Source organism: Serpula lacrymans, assembly GCF_000218685.1.
Source record: "Serpula lacrymans var. lacrymans S7.9 unplaced genomic scaffold SERLAscaffold_1, whole genome shotgun sequence".
Classification (NCBI taxonomy): domain Eukaryota; kingdom Fungi; phylum Basidiomycota; class Agaricomycetes; order Boletales; family Serpulaceae; genus Serpula; species Serpula lacrymans.
In genome coordinates this window covers 1255612-1277352 of record NW_006763290.1, presented here as the reverse complement: position 1 = coordinate 1277352, position 21741 = coordinate 1255612, and the positions used below count along the sequence as shown (strand labels likewise).

Below are 21741 nucleotides of genomic sequence, written 5' to 3'. Positions count from 1 at the left end.
TTACCACAAATATTTATGTTTTTGATTTTACTGATAGTGGCTGTATTGATTGGTTCATTTATAAGAAAACATCTTCACCTGTGACTCCCATGTAACACCTCTAATTAGAAGTGATATCACCTGCGTGACACATTTCTAATTAGAGGTGTTAGGGCGCTTTGCGGGCCTCTTTTATTATCTCCGGAATACCGCATGGATTGGGAGGGACTTGGTGCAACAACTACAGCTGCTAAATTAGGGTTTGCAACTGTACAGTTTGATGTCATCCTGTCCTGCGGTTCTTCCTCCCGCCGATAATTAAAGTTCAACCGCTGCCTAGTACACGGTAAGTTCCGGTTCAAGTTCTGCTCCGCAGCATCTAACAACAGGCGTCTGTTACGATACACAATTTTCGGACCTTTAATTTTCATTCTCCTCTTTAACTTTATACTGTAGTTTTCACACCCTGTGCCATGTGGCACTTTCCTTTGTGTTCAAACTTCTCTTTCTTGCGCTGCGCTGCCTTTATTCTTACTTTAGGTACAAGTCTCTCACGCAGTGGAGCTGGTCACATGGGCTGCGTCCTCTGACATCATCAGCCACTGCTTTATTAACTGTATAGTACAGCATGTAAAAACAACCTGTAGTAGTATATATACCTCAATAGATCCGGGAGACTCCTCAGCAAGTCCTCCTGTTGTATACCAACAAACTCTCTGCAGCTCAAGGGGTAACCACTCCCTCATCATCTTCCTTATAGTGTGTTCTGTGTGCGCCAGAGTAACTAACTCTTGGTTGTTACATTTGAGCTCCCAGCTCTCACAGAGCATGTCGCAGAGCTTTACCTTTTAGGCTGGAGTGAGATCCTGGCTATTGCTTGCTAGACTCTGTAGTGTTGTCAGTCTTTTCTTCTCGCCCACAGGTAGGTCTACAGATCTCATCAGCAATTTGGTAGTCAATATACAAGTAAAATAGACTAACCTTGATTTATTTCCATGGCCTTTGCATGCACGATTGCGTTGTATACATTTGGTGCATAAGTTTTCTTGTAATTTGTTCCAAAGGTGACAAGTTGCTTTATCCGGTCAAGTGAGAGGTCATTCTTTGACGCCAGCACACTCTGCTTGGCATCCTGTTTGCGTAGAAATGCCTTGATGCTTTCATTTACATCAGGAAAAATAGGGGTAGCTATATAGAGCTCTATAGCACTATAAGTACTCATAAAGCTGTTATAGTAGTCAAACCTGTTATAGAACCTCTGCCATCTATAGAGCCTCATATAGCTCTATAAATGCTCTTATAGATGTTGGAAATTGTTGTGTGGCTGATAAAAATTTTTTAACACAGACAGGATTGATTTGAACTCTCAACCTGCTAGTCAGCTTTTGGGTGACTAAGCAACCTATCACCACACATCACATTTATCCACTACACCATGAGAGCTTATAAAATATATCATACAGGTGTTATATATTGACCTTTCATGGATTTAGATTATTTTTTTACTCATTGTCACTACTTATATTTGGATAAATTATTATTCTTATTTTATAAATATCAAAGATACAAACTACTATTTCACCAATACAGGCTACATAATTAATTAATACTGTATGATTTATTAGCCCTTTTAAGCACCTTGAACTATATTATAACTATGACCTTCACAGCTATAGGAGCTATGTAGGCTGCTATAGGCTATAAGAGCACTTATAGTACCTTGCCTATAATAATATACTTGACTCCAAACACTTTTGGCCTCTTTTTATTATTGAACAAGTTTATTAGATGAATCCATAGTTTGAGCAAATTATAGATACTTCTCCCCTTGGTTAAGATTTTGCCTACTACTATGCTATAAGAGCTATAAGAGCTATGATTGCACTGATAGTACTATAGTTTCTATGAATGCATTTATATATATAGGTGGTGGCTATATAGCGCTATATAGCAGAAGGGTTTTTCCTGATGAATAAGACTATGGGGTCTGGTTTGTCTGATTCAGGTTGTTATTGAGATTTGTTTTGGAGTTATCTGTTTGATACTAGCCATCTCTTGTCTATGCCTACTACTTTGATGTTATTCTATGGCCATCCCTTTTTATTGTTAATTCACCTCTATTACAAGTAGCTGTTATTGTGTTTCACACGCTTCATCTATCTCCTTTATGCTTTACTTCACATATATGTGATGTTTATTCTGAGAGCTTAGTGTGCTTCTCAATGGTAGTACTGCTAGAATGTCCCATGGTCCAAGATATATTTCCCATGGTCCAACTTGAAAAATCCTGTGGCACCACTAGGATGTCCCATTGGTCTAACTTAGGTGTCCCAATAGTACTAATTATATATCCCATGGTCCAGTTCTGACATCCTGATATCCCTGTGGTACTACTACTGGAATGTCCCATGGTACCACTAGAATATCCCATGGTCCAACTTAGTTGTCCTGTGATCTAACTTGAATGTCCCATGCTACTACTGGTGGGTGTTCTATTGTACTAACTGGTTATCCCCATAAGTCCAGTTCTGATTCCCTGTGGGCAATAAACAGATACCCCAGGATATCTTATGGGCACAACCTAAACATTCCTTTCTCATGGCAGCTTTTAAGTTTGAGTTCATCACACCATTGCATCACTCACTAATCAAGCTCCTCGCAAGATAATTAGATTACAAGCAATCACTACAAGGATTACATTCAAATAACATTCAATGACCAGACATCAAACATTATGACAGTTGAACTCATAGGACCCCATATTACAGATTAAAATTTTCCTCACATATATCACTGTGACTGTCACAAAAATCAGGCTAACTTCATTATTTGGGTAATGCAAGTATTTTATTTGAAAGGCATTTGCTTTGAAGCTTTGTTGCTCTAACTTTGTGCAAAAGTTACAAAAAATCAGAATTTGTTTGTCTGCACTGTAACAATGCAACAAACTCAAGGTTATATTAGTACAGTATTTTCAGTAGATTGAATTACACAAGTAAAACTTCATGTCTACTGCAGTATAACTTTTAGATATATTCTTGAATTTAATTTGTTTTTCTGATGTAACCAAGTTATCATTAGCTTCACAGATTCATGAGTGATTGTAACATGCTGCTGCTAGCTCATAATGTAAGGAAAGACATCAACACCTGCAATTACAATTATTAGGATGTGGGGAGTCTGATAATTTGTGTAATGCCACCTTATATAACTTTGATTACATTATCATACCACATAAAGGCTTTCCTCTTATATTCACACAAATGGCAAGCTTATCATCCCATATGCTTTGCAATCTATAAGGTGTACTATATGTGTTGCATTACTACCACTGCTCAAACTAAGTTATCTATTTCTTTATTCCATTAACGCCTCATAAGTAACTTTTAAATGCCATGGAAGAAATTGTCATGTGGACCCCAGACACCTTTATGATTGCTGGGATATCCCATTAGGCTTCTGGGACGTCCCATAAGTTGGCCAAAAGGACGTGGTAGACAATGCTCCAGGGAGCTACTAGCCACATTGGTTTGGAGATTATGATCAAGCTAAGAGCCCCAGAAATTTGGCTGCCTGAAGTTGCGCTGGTTGATGGAAAAATATGAAGAATAATGTGACGAAAAAGATGTGGGGTGTTTTCAACGAGACAGGGATGTTCCTGGCTCTGTAGGCACAGATTCTATTTGCTCATTGCTGACATGGTACAGAGTGGTGAACTGTAAGTCTCTTCTTATATCATTTTTTGATGTTTAGATTGTATTCACAGTGCTAAATATCCTTTGGCTGTAGTAGAGAAGTTACTTAATACATTTGGTGACGGCCTTGCTGGGGGGTTCAATATCAACTGCAAGTTCAAGACTACGCTTTGCAAAAGTTCTCTTCGAGAAAAAGCCTGCCGTCTGGATCACACATGCTTGGTTAGTGCCTTCCACGGCCATGCCCACAGACGCCTCTGCCAGCTCGACCATCTCGCTACCTACATCAAAAAACTCGGTCTTGAAGACTTAGAAGGTTGCAAGTGCGCATTTTCAAAGTCAAACACACTAGCATCTCCAACGAGGTAAAGCAGTGCCTTTCACAGGAAACAAGCCATCATCACATACTTTGAACACAACAATACATTTGAAGTCTACCAAAATCTCAGTAAGTGTCCCCCCTTTTTGCGTATATTACATTTACACCTATGCACAGCTAGGCAATTTTCTGTATGATAACTACAAACAAGCACTTAATATTCTGGCTACAGGACCCGCTAATGTGGCACGGGCTATGGGAGGACTTCACATTGTTGACGAGGCCATTTTTGAATGATGGCTTAAGGAGGAAAAGACGTACCTGCAAGGCCTTTGCAAGGAACCTGAAGAAAAGACCTTACAAATGGAATACTGGCAGAAGTTGAACAAACTCCAGGCAACAGAGTGAGCTTGTTACCTTCTTACATCAATTGAAAAGCTCTGATCATGCAGAGACAAACTCAATGCTACGACCAAAGCCTGGATGCTACATGGGTCATCCAATGGCTTGACACAAAAACTGGAGACTGCGCCGCCATGCACTCGAAGAACACACAACAAAACTCAAGGCAATTCACCAGCTGGAAGTCATGCTCAACATCACCGTACATTGGACGTCAGAATCACCTAAATGGCAAAATGCAGGCAAACTTGTTGCCATACGCAAGTACCAAAGGGCGCTGGATCAACTTGAAGGCCTGGTTGTTGCACGTATGTTTGAACTTACAAAAATGAATTGGTTGCAAACCGGTGAGTTTTTTATTATTCAAAATACTACATATTTATGAAGTGATGATATACTAGGGTATGCTTTGTGGAAACATATTGCAAAAGCACTTCAGGTGCGGTCTGCAGCTATTTAAACAGCACTAGAGAAATACAATGCCGCTGCTAGATCACTACAACCCCCTCGCCGCACTTTGAAATGGAAAGAGGTGGTTGAGTATGCATTTTTATTCCGTACATGCGGAGACCAAACACGTATCTTCACCCCGGCTCTTGCACATCAAATCAGACTCCATTGTTAGGAAAGGGGTCATTTCAATAATGTGCATGTCACTTGCTTTGTTGAGATTTCGTATCTACCAGGCTTCAGTGGGACCATAGTTCCAGGAGAGAGCGTACTTACAGGCCCTGGTGAGAATGCAAGCAAAGTGGCAATCCTTAGCCCTATCAACTACATCAAATACACCGGACAACGATCCTGGGCCGCACAATGGACAAGAGCGCGTTCAAGATGATCTTGAGGAAGATTTAGAGGAAGAGGAGGAAGATGAAGAAGGACTGCAGGAGACGTCGCGTATGCTTGAAGGTATTGTGCACATGTCCGGTGATGTTTGAAGGTGATATCAGTGACAACTTTATTATGATCGTTTCTATTGATTTTATTCGTACTTTTACATGGTGTGAGTGGCATAATCTAAGGTATACCTATCAAACTTCTACATTATAGCACTGAGAACGTGTTGGCGTTGCGTCTTTTTGTTGGCGTATGAGGAGGCACGCTTGAGACATGTCTTGTTGATTGTCATGTGAGTGATTAGATGCCTGTTGTTAGACACTGCGGAGCAGAACTTGAACCGGAACTTACCGTGTACTAGGCAGCGGTTGAACTTTAATTACCGGCAGGGGGAAGAGCCGCAGGACAGGATGACGTCAAACTGTACAGTTACAAACCCTAATTTAGCAGCTGTAGTTGTTGCACCAAGTCCCTCCCAATCCATACAGTATTCCGGAGATAATAAAAGAGGCCCGCAAGCGCCCTAACGCCTCTAATTAGAAATGTGTCACGCAGGTGATATCACTTCTAATTAGAGGCGTTACATGGGAGTCACAGGTGCATCTGCTTCAACTAAATTTGATGTTGATGAATTCTCTATAGACTCACCTGAGTCTGCGAAAATAGAGAATCTTGGAGTTTTGAAACCTAAAGATTACCCCATGATAAAGTTTCGGTACCGGAACTAATACAACATTTCAAAGAAGGTCAAGAAGGGTTTTACCGTTATTGTGGAACTAATTGCGGAACCAATTCACAGCACAAAAGCGGTTGGCTCAAAATTATTGGCTAATGGACCTGCTCGGATGGTTGAGGGTGTGAACATTTTATACCCGCATATTGAGGACAAGCATGGTGTGCCTGTGTCATCAGATCATGCCCATGAAATGCAGCTATTTTCATCGAAGATATTCTGTCACTTGCACAGGAAAGGTGCAGCTCTGAAAATGTGGGGCAAGGCTCTCATATGGATCCAAAATTTGTACTGGTTGTGGATGGAGTCAAACTTCGAAGAACTGCAATACTGTGATTCTCACTGGAAAGTCAATCACCTGGCAAGTTGTATGTACCCCGGTTGGTATCGATATCATGTTAAAGAATTGCACCCAGTTACATCAGCAACCATTCAGTTCATTTTGGTTGGGACTTGGGACAATTGAGCAAGTGTTACGATAACACAATTTTCGGACCTTTCCTTCTTTTTCATTCTCTGCTTTAACCTTGTACACTTTAGCTTTCACACATAGTGCCACCCGGCACTTCCCCTTTTGTTCAAAACTCCTTTTTCTCACACCACATTGTCTTATTCTTATTTTAGATACAACTCTCTCACACAGTGGAGCTGGTCATGCAGGCTAGGCCCCATGACATCATCAGCCACTAACTTTATCAACTGTACAGTATATAAGTACAAATACTCTGTATTAGTATATATACCCCAATAGATCCAGGAGACTCCTTAGCAAGTCCTCCTGTTGTTAACCAACAAACTCTCTGCAGCCTAAGGGGTAACCACTCCCCATTTACTACCTTTATAGTGTGTTCCTGTGTGTACCAGAGTAACTAACTCTTGGTTGTTACAGCAAGTGTCCGAAGAGGCTAATTTATTGCATCAAAGAGATTCAGAGAGAGGTTCTACACCTGTTTCTACTCACTCAACTTCAGTGGATCCCCTATACAGTGTGACAGTATGTTTTTTCATTTATTCTTGTATCAAATCTCAGACTCCCTTTCATAGATAGAGAATCCTTTGTAAGTTTCTACACAGTAAACTAACACTCATGTTTGCTTACTTTCAACAGGTCCAATCTGATCCAGTACAGCCAGACAGAGGAACATTGGTGCGTATTTACAGTGCTACATTTTCTATACTGACACCCAGCCTCTCCAGCTCATCTTCTTCCAGTGCATCTGCCCTCATCTGCCTCAAAGCCTACCACAAACATAGCAAAAAAACCAGGACCTGGAGTATTTTGGCCTTCAAAATATTTCACCACATAGTGAGTATTACTCTCAAGGTTTTTGCACTAACCTTTCATTTGAATAGCAATTACTGCGGTACCAAATAGCTGAAGGACAATCCCAATAGCATGTGTGAAAAATTCAAGCCATATTTTGGGGCTCTTTCAAGCGAGACAAAAGCGGTTTGTTCTGTCTAAATTAATATATGCTCTACTGATGCATTTCCTAGGAATTCAATAACAAAGCACAAGCTGCACAAAAAGTATGCACATAGCTTGTTACCACATAGGTTATCTCCACCAATATATATTCTTCAGGCAGCTCAGGATACCACTACCAAATAGGCATTATTTTTCAATACTCCTTGTCTGTCTTCTCCTCACCTGTATTCTGCTCATTATACATGTATAATTTATAGTGCTGTTTACGTTGTTCTTGCTCTGTGTTTTTATATTGAAACAAATAGAATTATATTGATATTCTCAAAAGTTTAACCTGAGATATGCCTACAACAACATCTATATGATTCTATATGAATGTGATGATATAAAGAATCTCTATCAAATTATATCGAAAAATTTTGCGAATACTATCAAAATTGTGTATAATTTAATACAGGCCAATACAATTCTATATACGTCAATATTTGATTCCAAAGTCAGCGGACTTGTTGGTTTTTTGCATTGATGCGTCATTTTCACAAATTATACAGATTCATATAGAACAAGTTTTCACTGGGTATCAACAATCAACCATAAATCTAAATCACCTGTGACTCCCACACTCACCTTCTCATTAGAATTTATATCACTCACCCAATGATCACTGTCCTCACTGCAATACTGCATGCTACCAGGAAGAATGGCCAAGGAAATCATTTGTTTATATCCCTCTCATCACTCGCCTGGTTGCATGTTCAAAACGGCATACTGACCAAATCATCCATCCTGAGTGATATTTGCAGACTGATGGACAAATGGAGAGGCTCAATCAAGAATTAAAACAATACCTCCATACATTTATTAATGACAGGCAGACAAATTGGGCCAAGTGGCTAAATATAGTCCAGTTCTTGTACAATATCAAACAGTCATTGGCTACAGGGAAAGTACCATTCAAGCTTACAAGATTGTACCTCCCCAGAATGGGTGTAGAACCTAGCAAAAGCAAGAACGGCACTGCTGAGAGCATGGTCAAGGACATGAAATCTGTCTTAGACAAAACATGCAAGGCACTATTCAAAACTGCAGAGCAGATGAAAGACAAGGCAGAGCATAGACACTCTAAGGCCCCTGATTACAAGGTTGGCGACCTGGTTTACTGGATTAAGGAAGTCAAAACCAATGTAGTTGAGCTGGAACTCCCAAAATGAATGAGGGTAGTACCAACAGTCAACTTTAGCCATGTGAAACCCTACAAAGGGCCACTACCAGGACAGCGCATAGACCGGCACGAACTGGTTGTAGTCACCCAGAAAAATTTGAAGTTGAACGGGTGGTGGATGCGCACTTGAAGCGTGGAAATTTAGAGTTCCTAATCCTATGGAAGGGCTATGGAGGCAAAGACAGAAGCCCATCTGGACAATTTCCGCGATGCTGTTCGCAAATTTTATTCCAAGAATCCCTTGGCTCCTAGGAAGCTTAGAGGCATGAATTCAAACATTTTTTATTCCCTTTTTCAACCTATGCCCAAAAATTTAACTACTACCTCCGGTACTTGGTCTCGCCTGGAAGTCGAGCCTTAAAGGGGGGGTAGTGTTACAATAACACATTTTTGGACCTTTCCTTTTATTTTTCATTGTCTGCTTTAACCTTTACTGTAGTTTTCACACTGCGTGCCATGTGGCACTTTCCCTTTTGTTCAAACTCCTCTTTCTCACGTGGTGCTGCCTTTATTCTTAGTTTAGCTACAAGTCTCTCATGCAGTGGAGCTGGTTACACGGGCTACGCCCTCTGACATCATCAGCCACTGCCTTATCAACTGTATAGTACAACATGTACAAACAACCTGTAGTAGTATATACACCGCAATAAATACAGGAGACTCCTCAGCAAGTCCTCCTGTTGTTTACCCACAACTAACTCGGTCCTGTCCTAAGGGTAACCACTCCCCTTACTACCTTTATAGTTAGTTCTAGTTGTGTGCCAGAGTATACAAACTCTAGGTTGTTACACAGCCCGTGTGACCAGCTCCTACTGCGTGAGAGACTTGTAGCTAAAATGAGAATAAAGGCAGCGTAGTGCGAGAAGGTGGAGTTTCAACAAAATGGAAAGTGCCACATGGCACAAATGTGTGAAAACTATGGTACAAAGTTAAAGGGGAGAATGAAATTTAAAGGTCCAAAAATTGTGTATTGCAACACTACCCCCCTCCTAAGGCACAACTTCCAGGCGAGACCAAATTCTGGAGGTAGTGGTTAAATTTTTGGGCATAGGTTAAAAAAAGGAATAAAAAATGTTTGAATCCATGCCTCTAAGCTTCCTAGGAGCCAAGGGATTCTTGGAATAAAATTTGCGAACAGCATCGTGGGAATTGTCCAGATGGGCTTCTGTCTTCACCTCCATAGCTCTTCCATAGGATTAGGAACTCTAAATTTCCACGCTTCAAGTGCGCATCCACCACCCGTTCAACTTCAAATTTTTCTGGGTGACTACAACCAGTTCGTGCCGGTCTATGCGCTGTCCTGGTAGTGGCCCTTTGTAGGGTTTCACATGGCTAAAGTTGACTGTTGGTACTACCCTCATTCATCTTGGGAGTTCCAGCTCAACTACATTGGTTTTGACTTCCTTAATCCAGTAAGGACCAATCCACTTCTCAGTCAGTTTTCTAGATTGCCGATCTTTCAATTTTAAGTGGTCGGTATCTAACCAAACCAGGTCGCCAACCTTGTAGTCAGGGGCCTTAGAGCGTCTACGCTCTGCCCTGTCTTTCATCTTTTCCGCAGTTCTAAATTGCACCTTGCGTGTTTCCTCTAAGATAGACTTCATGTCTTTTGCCATGTTCCCTGCAGCCTCGTTCTTGCTTTTTCCAGGTTCTACACTCATTCTAGGAAGGTACAATCTTGTAACCTCAAATGATGCCTTTCCTGTAGCCGACAACTGCTTAATATTGTAGGACATATCAATTCCTACGCGGCCAGTGATGCCCCTCCCTCAACTCCCTCAACCTCGTCACAACTGCCAACTACGCCGCCAGCGCCCAGAGCCGGTACTCCTTATCCCTTCCGGCCGCACTCCCCGCATGCAGTGCACAAATCAGAGACAGACCCCCACGTCGAGCAACGGCTAGTCTCCGGATGGAAGGCCGTTGAGGGACAATGAAGGTGATGCCCCATCTTCGGGCAATAGAAGCAAAAGGCCCTCACCTATCTCGGACTATTCCAATTCCACTCATTCACAATCCTCTTCCGAACAACGACATTGCCCTTGTATTTGACTCTGTTATTCCTGTCAAAAATATGGCCATCGTGCCATCTATTGTTGTTACCATCCTTGTTCCACGTGCGGACTAGATGCCCCCAGACACCGCACTAACGGATGTAACCAACAACGGAAATACCCCTTCACCCCAGATAGTTGGGGATTAGACAACATACATAACGACTTAGACAAAGACGCACAATACAACATAGACGGAGAGTTAGGAAGTTAGGAGACTTTGGACCAGTCTGAACGTAAAGAGGGGGTAATGTTACGAACTATGTCTCTTATGGACTTTATTTTCTTCTCTAAGTAACTATGTACTGCTACTCATTCTTATTCCCACACTAGTTACCTGTTACGGTTTCTCACCCGTCATCGTTTATTCAACACAAACACCTACCCTAAAGTAGGACAGTATATATAGACACCTGTATTGTAGTAAACATCTCCAATACAATTGTACGCTTCAACAGTGCAACTTGGTATTCATCAGTAAAATCCTCTCCATCAGAATACGTCTCAAACCAGTTACCTACGGGCTTATCAGAAACCGCTTCATTGCCAGAAACCCCTCTTGTTACCAGGCTTGTACATTCCAAGTGTAACAGTAAATGCATATGTTCAAGAAAATGGTAAACTTACTACAGTAGATACCATGGACTCGGGCTTCAGGATATTGTTAACTCTGACACTAGTAACTGTATAGTTTGCTCATAGATCACTTTTCGAATTGTGATGACCTTAGAACATTGTTTGCTGTTGCATGTCTTCTTGAGACCCAACATTGGGAACATCAACCATAGAGACCAAACAACGGGGGCATGGACAACTACCAAGATTCCTTATATTTGCAATCAGAATCCTGTAGCCCAATAAACAGTTAGTTATGTGTTAAGGAAGAAGGTGTAAAACTGTACTGCTTTGGATAGTTTGCAGAGTATGTGAAGATGTGTGGATAGAAATGTCACAGACCCCATCACAACACATGATGACAATGTTACAATTGACATACCAGCACCTACTTATGCTTCACTTTTTGTACTTTTACTTTTTGTTTTCCGAGTCACATGACTAATCATGTGACCATTTATTTTACTTTACATTTTCGGACTTTTAATCTTTGAATTCATCAGGCAGCTAAGAACAAATGGTGAGTATCAGTAACCATATCATAGAAGACTGCATAGGAGAAACAAACTCTCTTGAAGTAGGCTGTATGATTGCAGAGATTACATGAAGGCTTGGGGTGCCAATATTTTGATTTATTACCAAAGTACACATAGGGGGGCCACAGCTTTGATTTGCCAAAGGAGGTTAAATATGTAGCATCCAACCATAGCATAAGTGCTATGACAACATGTGGCAAACTGCAGCCAGGCTCTGGAGGTGAATTTTGCAGATTTTTATGGGCCTCTAAAAATGCATCTGAGGTGTATAGCTCACCATATACACGGCTTTTGCCTGACTGATGAGGTAGGCACCACAGTAGTTAGTATAGCTCGTAGTGGAAATGGCAATCATCCTGTGGGTTCACAAGCTTTCTGCAAATCAAGGACACAAGAGAGTGATAATACACGTCCACTACGCAATGTGACAACACCGACAAGACACAGTCTTGGTGCACTGGAGCACAACGAAAACAACACTCAGAAGAAGAGGAAGAGGTGGGAGTGGTTACCCATTTGGTAGGAACAAGTTAGTTATTGGTAGACAACAGGAGGACTCGCTGAGTCCCTCCCCATGTATTGCTCCAGTATATATACTAAAATACATGAGGTACTGTACAGTTGTAAATAAAGTTTAAAGTCCAATGTTTAGTATGTGACTGGTCACATGATGAGTCTAGACACTGGTCAGGTGTTGTGTCACATGACTGGTCATGTGACTATGAAAAGTCCGAAAATGTAAAGTAAAGTAAATAGTCACATGATCAGTCATGTGATTTGGAAAAATAAAAGTAAAAGTGTGAAAAGTGAAGCGTGAGTAGGTACTGGTACGTCAATTGTAACACGCAATATTTGCGGGGCCCGGGATTTTGAGACCTGGTATGGAAGGGAACCATAATGGTTACTGGAGTCTTCCACCATTGAGCATCTTCCTCTGGCCAACTCTCATCCTTATCAAGGTTGATTATCCCAAGTTTCTTGTTAACATTTATGCTAGTTAATGTTGCAAACATCTTCAGGTCAAAAGTCTGCACTTCCTACAATATCGAGAAGCTGTTTGAAGCTTCCTTGCAACTTTTGTATGCTATCATTCCAATACCAGTTGTCACAATACACAATTTTTGGACTTACATTTTTTCTTTCTCCACTTCAACTTTCTTTCTTAGCTTTCACACACTCGTGCCATGTGGCACTTTTTTTTTGTTCAAACTCCATTTTTTTGTGCTGCGATGCTTTCCTTTATTTTTAGATACAAACTCTCTCACACAGTGGAGCTGGTCACATGGGCTGCACCCTATGACATCATCAGCCACTGCTTCCATCAACTGTATAGTACATAAGTACAAACACCCTCTATTAGTATAAACTTCAATAAATCCAGGAGACTCCTCAGCGAGTCCTCCTGTTGTGTACCCACGACTAACTTAGTCCTATCCTAAGGGATTTACCCGCTGCCATCTTCCTCACTCCTGCTTGTCTGAGTTGTGTGCCAGAGTATCAAAACTTTGGTTGTAACACCACCAGTTGCCGAGGAGGAACAAGTTTTTGTTTGAATAAGGACTGAAAGGCCACTCATCATTGGGCTGCATAGTGTGTCAAGACCTTTGTGACACTCAATCTTGTCACATGAGTCTGGATCGTGGGACGGTAGGCAGACACCACAATATTGACGGACAAGATTAAATGTATTCTGTGGGGTACAGAACAGATGAATAAGTCACGCGCCAAAAGACTGGGGACAAGAACTGGCGTTGAATCAGATAAAGGGGCATCATCACAATTCAATATTGAGGCCTGATTAGCATGAGATTCATTGTCATCTTCCAAGGGAAAGGTGATGATGGAATGAGGAGGAAGGGGGGACAGTGGTCCTGGTAAAAAAATCTTTGAATTGTTGAGGGAGGCAACAGTGAAGCCTGCGAGATTGACACTGCGGTCATCTACTTCCCCGACAAAAGCCATATCCCAAAGATCCATCACAGCAGTTTGAAACTGAAGGTGGAAGTAGTCACTGATTGAGGAAAGACAAGGTGGTAACATCATACCTCCCAATTTCCTTCTTGATTGTTGGAGTCCACATCCATATGAGGCCTGCTAACATCATTGGGAATTTGTCTTGACAGATCATTGTTCTCTAGTATACGCCATTTTTCTGCTGAAAAGCTTTTTTTTTGCCCTAGAGAGTACACTAGAGTCACTTTTTGCCTTTGAGGCACATTTTCTGGTGTTTGCTGAACATGGTTATGTGCAAAAAGGACCTTATGCCAGCTATATCATATGGTCCAGTATCATGTATTTTGGCTAATTTAGCTACATGGGCAGGTTACACAATGAGGCAAATTGATTTGTGCATCTAGACGAGCGAGGGACTTGAAGAAATAAGCGGAAACTTGTGATTTTCGAACGTGTGTCCTGGGGTTTTATAAAAAATAAATCAGGATCACGTGACGTACGATCCTTCAATCGGTCAATGGGTCGTCATCGGTCAGATCGGTCAGATCAATTTTGGTGACGAATGGCGGAGTTGCTATGTACTGAGTGTAGCCACGTCATGTGACGTCTGTAGTTACCAATGGAGTAAGGCTACCCTCTGAGTGCTCCCCCAGAAACGGGACCGCGTTTTAGAATTCCTCCGCGTCTAGACACTGGGTCCCTGGGAACGCCGTTATCTGCCGTCTTACGCTGCCATTGATCGATCAGCTTGCCAACTCCCTGATAAGGCTTATCGGGGGACTGTGAACGCGTATCCTCTACAGGCGATGGTGCGCGACGCGTTGGAGAAGGATTGGGAGGCTGTAGTGTTTGAGTTGTATCCAGTGTAGGCTTTGAAGGCAAAGCTCGCGTTGATGATGTTGAAGTCTCCTGAGTCTTTATCTCTTCTGAACGTCTGTTTACTCCAGCGGACGAGGGGTTCACTGTTTTGAATGCCGCTAGTGTCGGCACAACAGGGATTAGGCCCGATGCTGGCCCTTTGTCTTTGCTACCAATAGCTTCATACCGCTGAACCATGTCTGTGATGGATGTGCGCCGTGAAGTGCGTCCTTGCGACTTATCATGTGGTACTGCCAGCCCAGTGGGTATCGAAGGTATATCCACAATCCCCTCAGAATTTGACCCCGACATAGGGAAAACGAACATGGATTGAGGACGGAACCGACCAGGTGCAGTAGATACGGTGGCTGCAGTGCTCGACGTTGACTTGAAAGTAGACATTTGCTTGGTATGCTGAGAAGTGCTTAACCGTTTGGGACTTGCAGGAGATGGATTGGAATTAGTAGTAGCATGCGTTGGAATGTCCAAAGTCCGTGATAACATAGGCTGAGGCGAAGTAGACCTGGGCTTCGAGAAAGTTGTACCAGCAAGTGAGCGGCTCTGCTGCAACTTCGTACCCAACACCGGCTCAGTGAATGCAGTATTGGCGGGGCTTTGGGTACATGACTTGTCCCTTTCTTTGGTATGCACAACTCCACCTCCCCATAAATCAACTAGATCATGCACAGAGCTTTGACGCCCCTTTGTTTTCCTTCTTCTCGTCGGGTCAGTTTTTTCTGCGAGCTTTGGAGGGGCGAATCCGATAGCATCATCAGGGCCATCTTCTCCTGAACTGGAGGATCCCCATTTATCAGGCTGCGGCGAACGAGAAACAGTGGGACTCATATTGTCTACCGGAACATCGGGATATTTGTAGGGGATACGCATGGCAGAACCAAACAGTTCATTGTCCTTCTTTGGCGATGTGGAAGTACTGACTTCAGGAAGCTTTCGCTCTCCCGACCCGGAAGACTTGGAGTGTTTTTTCCTGGGCGATGAAGGTACATTTGGTGTCTTCTGTGGAGGAGAAGATTGTGAGGTTACAGCTTCTTGCGGGGATGGAATCTGGACATTGTTGATCTCGATAAAAGACGAACGTTTGCTAGTGAACTCGCGTAGAAAGGGAGTTTCACGAGAGCCAGTAGCCATTGAAGCAAACATACTCTCATTGACAGTTGAGATGAGCGTCTCATCAGCTCCAGTCAGCCAGTCTTTCGGTTCAGGACGAATAGATGCCAGACTAGCCAGAGAAGCAGCATCACTTAGCGAACCAGATGTATCTTTACCCGCTTGACGTTGGGGGGGAGGCCTTATAGCAACGTTACTCCTATGTTTCCTTGACAGTGATGGCCTCGTTACAGGCCTCGACGACCGATTTTGCGTCGTGCTGTCATCATCTCCAAAATCAATCAAGCGCTTTTGTGGCTCTTCAGCTTCACGCATGACAGTGCCTGCAACCCGTTCCGACAGTACGCCATTACGTCCACGTGACAAACCCGCAGGGACACGCAAAGCATTTGGGCGTATAGAGAGAGGGGGAGCTGGAGAGGGTGATTGAGATGATCCACCCGAAGGACGACCCTGCGACTCAGGCTGGGTAGTCGAATGTACGAGCGATGTGATGTTGTATGTCGCCGTTGACGAACCAAACGTAGCATTCAGTTCCTCAAGAGATGGAAATCGTGCTTCAGGCGGGAGATCTGTAAGCGGCTGTAGTTTAGGCGAATTGCTAGACGAAGTTGCCGAGACGACAGGATTGTATGGACTGGACCGCGAGGATAAGTCAACAGGGGCCTGCTTTTCCATAAGGAGTGGAGACGGAGTTGGTCTGGGTACTGGCGAAGGAGATGGCTTGTAGGATGGGTTGAGCGTGAGAGGGGCCCTATGTTGCCGATTGACAACGGCAAGGCCCGTTCTGAGCTTTCGAGCTTCTCCAAGCGTGGGTGCAGGAGTAGTATGAGTATTAGAAAGGCCTAATCCTTCAAATGCATCTTTGCCTTTGGTGATAGCGATCTTCGTATTTCGCGACCCTTGCCCAGGCGTAAGCCATGATGGCAGTTTCTCAGACCCTCCAGCATTGGCAGTGGATCCGATATTGAGACCATTAAACGTGCCCGACATTTTCTCTGCAAAACTGTCACCAAATCCAGCCTGAGTTGTTTGGTTGTCACCGTCTGTCGTTTCCGATGCGCGAGCCTCGATGTTCCATGCATCCTTAAACGCAGATGGTACGCTACTCGTCATATTAGGTTGCCGCTGTGGTGCCATACCAAAGTTATAAAGGCGAACCGGATGACCAGATGTCAGACTCTTCTGCATAGACTTAAGCGGTTTGTCTTCCTTGAAACTCGATTCATCGTCCAACCATTTCTTAATCATACCCTTGTCTTGCGTTTGTAATGTCCCTTTCTGCAGACTGGGGGTATGAGACACTAGCGTGGAGTGATTCTGCTGTGATACAGTGGGCCGGCCACGGCGCATAGGTGAGATAGCCTCGAGAACTTTTTCACGTGCTTGTATTGCAGAGCTCGAACTCTTCGTCATGACCGGGCCATATTCCTGGACATTAGCAGAGGATAATGGGTGATATATTATTGTATTTTCGAGCACCGGGGTAGGTGGAACGGGCGAAGGTTGACCGGCACGAGTTTTTATACATTGAGGTGGCGGTAGATTATACGTGAAACGCGATTTGGAGCCACGCAGGAGGTGGACATGTACCAAAATCTCAAATACACTCGGCCGTTGTGTCCCATGCTCGCGCAACATCGATCCTATATTATGAGGGGAAGAAAAATAATGACTTCAAGCCACCAAAAGAGGAAGAAAGAACGCACCGATCAGAGTATTCATTTGATTTGAGTAGACTGGATATGGTGGTATGCGGTATTGCACGTTGAGTATAGCCAGCTGACCATGTTCTTCAAAAGGTGTCGTGTAATAGCACAGTTTATAAAGCAATACGCCGAGTGCCCATACATCTGATTTCTCATCAATCAGACGGCGAAGAAAAAGATCGATCATTTCAGGGGCTCTATATTGTTGAGTCGTGTATCGATTTATGTCTGCTTCAAGCGTTCTTATTTCCTGTTGGTTTGATGGTGGTTTTGCTGCTACAGGCGTGGCAGAGCCAAAATCGCAAATCTTAAATGATGTAGGAGAAGACTGTAGGATATTTTCAACCTTAAGGTCACGGTGGAGTAGTGCAGGACGAAGATTGTGCATTGCAGCAACACCTTCACACACGTCGACGAAGATCTGTAAAATCTCTGCTTCAGTGAGACGCTCACGAAGACGTCTGTTCATCATATCAATGATGCCTCCCCCTATGGCCGAGATAAATACGGTGCGATATATTGGATAATGCAAACAACCGTACCCGAGCAATATTCCATGAGGATGAAGACTTCATACATGCCATTGGCCATTCTATGCCATGCAGCATCAATGAGATGAACGATATTCGGGTGACCTTTCAATATTCTCTGTAGGATACGTATCAGTAGTTGGACGGACATGAGAGAAGACACATGCTTACCATGATATCGACTTCTTTCCGGACTTCAGAGAGCATAGCTTCATTGGCAACAGCGATCCTCTTCAAGACATGGTGAGTTGTGTTGTAGATTGGTGTTGATGTCCTGACGAGATAGACATGAGCGAATCCGCCTTTGAAGTGCGTAAATCATAAGTGGAATAACGATTATAATAAAGCAAGGCGAACCTTGACTGAGATAGCGCTCGACCTGAACCGTGTACTTGTTGACAGAGATGGTCTGCCCCGGTGCAAGGGTCCCTTTGTCTGTGTTGGTGTTGGCATAGGCTACATAAGCCTGTTGCTGGGCCATTGTTTATGTGACGACTAAAACAAAGATGTAACGCTGACAGGTCGTGCTACAGCGCCGTGGATGGTTGGTCACCACGCAAGCAAGAAATTTCCAATGTCAGGCCAGTCAGTTACGTGTGTAATTCCTAATATGGAAATGTCTACTCACAGGTCTACCTCAATTCCAGAAGCAGCCTAAACCAATTGGTCCCACACCAAGCATAACAGACTGTTGTCACACCCAAAATTGATGAAAAAGCCTGAAAGTAGTTAATATTTGATTGTATTTTTGGACCTACAAGATCAGGCTTTTTCATCAATTTTGGGGCATGACAAAAGTTAGTTATGCTTGGTGTGTCCTCAAACCTCGCCTAGCGCTTTCCTTAAGGTTCACTTAGGGTGCTCCTGAAGTGAGCGTTAGAGCTTATTCAGACACCCAGAACTGAAGCCATAAGCAAAGCTTAGGGTTGGTGCCAAATGAAACCAAATATGCGGACTTCAAAAAATCTACCTGCCGAGCGGCCAAATGTCACCAGTATGCCGAGTTTGTGATGACTGTGTGATTCCTGAAAGGGGTGCCACAGGGCATAGGGAGGGGTATACTGTACAGTAAGGAAGCTGATTTGCATTATGTATTATTAACTCTGAAAAACGTCTCGACGAACCTCAAGAAACACAGGAAGAAAAGTTGTTTTCACACCAAAATGCCATCATTTCCCACTACTGCAGGGGTTGAGAAAACCAGCAAGGAGCGCGTCATATGGACACCCAAGGATATCAGAACATTGATCAATTTTGTGAAGAGGAACAAAGTGCTGGCTGAGCTAGGACTCAACTTCAAGCCTGGCTTCTGGAATGGGGCTGTCCCCCTGTTGGCCAAAACGAGACAGCAGATGTCATCCTGCACAAGTGGAAAAATGTGAGCCAAAGTTTTGGTGCCATTGGGAGAAAGGCCATGCTCACCGTTTTACAGCTCAAAACTGAATGATAAAAATTTCTTGTACTGTACTTCAGAGTTCATGCCTTGCAGAATGAAAAGGCACGGATTTGTGTTTCAAAGTAAGATAGTGTGTTATAGCTCAAATACTTACCTACATTCAATAGTGAAAATTTTTAATAACCGCCAAAAGTGAGTAAACACTGAACATTATGTTCTTGTTGAAGATAGATGTACTAAATACAAAGTTGATGCAGGAAAAAAATGACCACCCAAACTCCATGCCCCACACTTGACGCATGCGGTGGTAAAACCTCCAAGAATGATCCTCACCCTGGTTTGCCTAACATGGTCAATCATTTGTCTTCACATTGTGTGGTTGCTTCATAGCAAGTAAAGTGGGGACCCTAGAATGCATGAAGAAGAACTTTTAGTAAAGAGCTGGAGAAGGCTAGAGGCAGGGGACGTGGATCAGTGGATGGTCTGTTCAAACAATGGGACAAACACGCACAGGATGGCAGGAAGATATTGGAAGAGCTGAAGAATATCATCATATTGGAACTACCATCTGGAGGAGGCAACAACACTATGAAGGACTGATTAACATTATAAATGTCACCAATTGATATATACAGTAGAATACTACTCTGTGACCAAAATGTAACTAACAAAAACATTCAAAATGTATTTATAAACTGTCAACAGTCAACTATCAATAATGTACTGTTAACATAGACTATCAACTATTGAATTGACAGTAGTATATAGACAAATTAAAGGCATGGTCTAGTCTTAACACCAGATGCTTTAGGAAGTAGAATTGAACTGCCAGATCACTCCTTTTTCCAGAACATTTGAATACTTTGAATATCAAGAAAATAAGAATGAAATCTTAGTGTCACACTTTTTACCCATATTAGGAAGAGCCTCTCTATTATTTTAGATAAATTATAAATATGCCATTTTTGGAATGTTTTCATTAAGTCAAAGAATAACACTATACTTGTTTGCTTGTCCTATCTATGCCACAACTTAGAGAGAGACCTGAGCTTTCACAAGCACCACAATCCCTCAAATCCAAGTTCCTAATATTGTGCGTTTCCCAGATTGATGTTTCTCATATTCTGCCATTCAGCATGCTCTTATTGTAGCTTGCTCCCATATAATACCCTAGACCTTCACTCCAATATGTTGCTTTGGACTTTAGTCTGCTATATGTTCCTTTAAATGTTTCTTTATTGTCCACATAGACTCTGATTTAGACCACATAATATGCTTTAAAATATATAATTATTTTATTCCTTGCTACATATTTGTCTACATAAAACTCCATCTTCTCTGATAGTATATAAAGTTGTAACACATGTACTCTATTGTTCAGTTAAAAAAACAGCTAGAATCAATAACAAGATATTATTTAATTTTATTACACACAGCATTCATATATGTAGAAGAACACTTCTGAAATATTTCCAATAACCTCATATAGTAATCCCACCGTGACTAGTATAGGATTACTGTGATTAAGATGATATACCTTACATAAAATGCTGTCTATGAGACCTATATCATTATATTGTTAATGATGTGCCTAATAAAATATATTTGATCTAGAAAACTGTTTTGTTCTGTTAGTTCTGGTATAAAAATAATTTAAAAGCTTACCAAGTGTGCTACCAGAGCCAAAACAAGGACATTGTTAGGACCATGACTTATAGAGTTGTTAGAGGTTGGAGGTAGGAGTTACAAAGTGACTACATAGTAGCAAAACAGATTACAAGGTTAGGAGTTTGCTTAGCTCATACACTAGACCATTCTGCAGACCTTTACCCCTAACTCAACAGCATGAATGGGAGGAAAATAGAGGATGCCATAGGAGAGGAGTAAGAGTCCTTTGGAAAAGGGCTGGGAAGAACTTAGAGGAAGGTTGGTAAAAAGGTTTGGGAACTTGTTGATATTTAAACCGCTGGAACAGAGTACAGAAATTATAACTAGGAGTTTTATGCAGACATATATTTAGCAAGGAGAAATTGTATGTGAGAGGAGTGTGTTATCAGGTTTAACTACAGATTCTGTGAGGAACATAAGAATGTGTAGAGGAAATATATGGCAGACTGGAGTCCAAAGTAGGATATCAGTGAGGGCATCCACAGAGTGATGCCAATAGGTAGTTAATATAAGCTCTCTACTATCCCATGTAGAACTTTTCTATATATGCACAGTATTAATATATATTATGGAGAATCACTTATATATTTCAGCAACTCTTGGACAAAACCAGATAAACCCAGTCTCAGCTAAAGCTGCTAAAAAATTATTATTCTCTATGGAGCATAATCACCACTC

General features: G+C 42.3%; 2 protein-coding genes across 2 annotated transcripts; both read left to right on the top strand.

Annotated features, from left to right (window-relative positions):
- Positions 1–3677: 3677 nt before the first annotated feature.
- On the top strand, positions 3678–7577 carry SERLADRAFT_404555 (uncharacterized protein; the record flags this gene model as incomplete). The annotated part of the gene is made up of 18 exons (XM_007312153.1): positions 3678–3697; positions 3746–3896; positions 4108–4122; positions 4300–4397; positions 4519–4742; positions 4797–4834; positions 5100–5304; positions 5446–5524; positions 5594–5655; positions 5875–5947; positions 6032–6333; positions 6937–6959; positions 7010–7023; positions 7074–7112; positions 7154–7271; positions 7341–7415; positions 7463–7495; positions 7551–7577. 18 exons carry the CDS (start codon positions 3678–3680, stop codon positions 7575–7577), a joined length of 1596 nt encoding a protein of 531 aa, XP_007312215.1.
- Positions 7578–19162: 11585 nt separating this feature from the next.
- Positions 19163–19995, top strand: SERLADRAFT_404553 (uncharacterized protein; the record flags this gene model as incomplete). The annotated part of the gene is made up of 4 exons (XM_007312152.1): positions 19163–19377; positions 19489–19517; positions 19563–19587; positions 19830–19995. The coding sequence occupies 4 exons, from the start codon at positions 19163–19165 to the stop codon at positions 19993–19995; spliced, it is 435 nt and encodes a 144-aa protein (XP_007312214.1).
- Positions 19996–21741: the final 1746 nt, after the last annotated feature.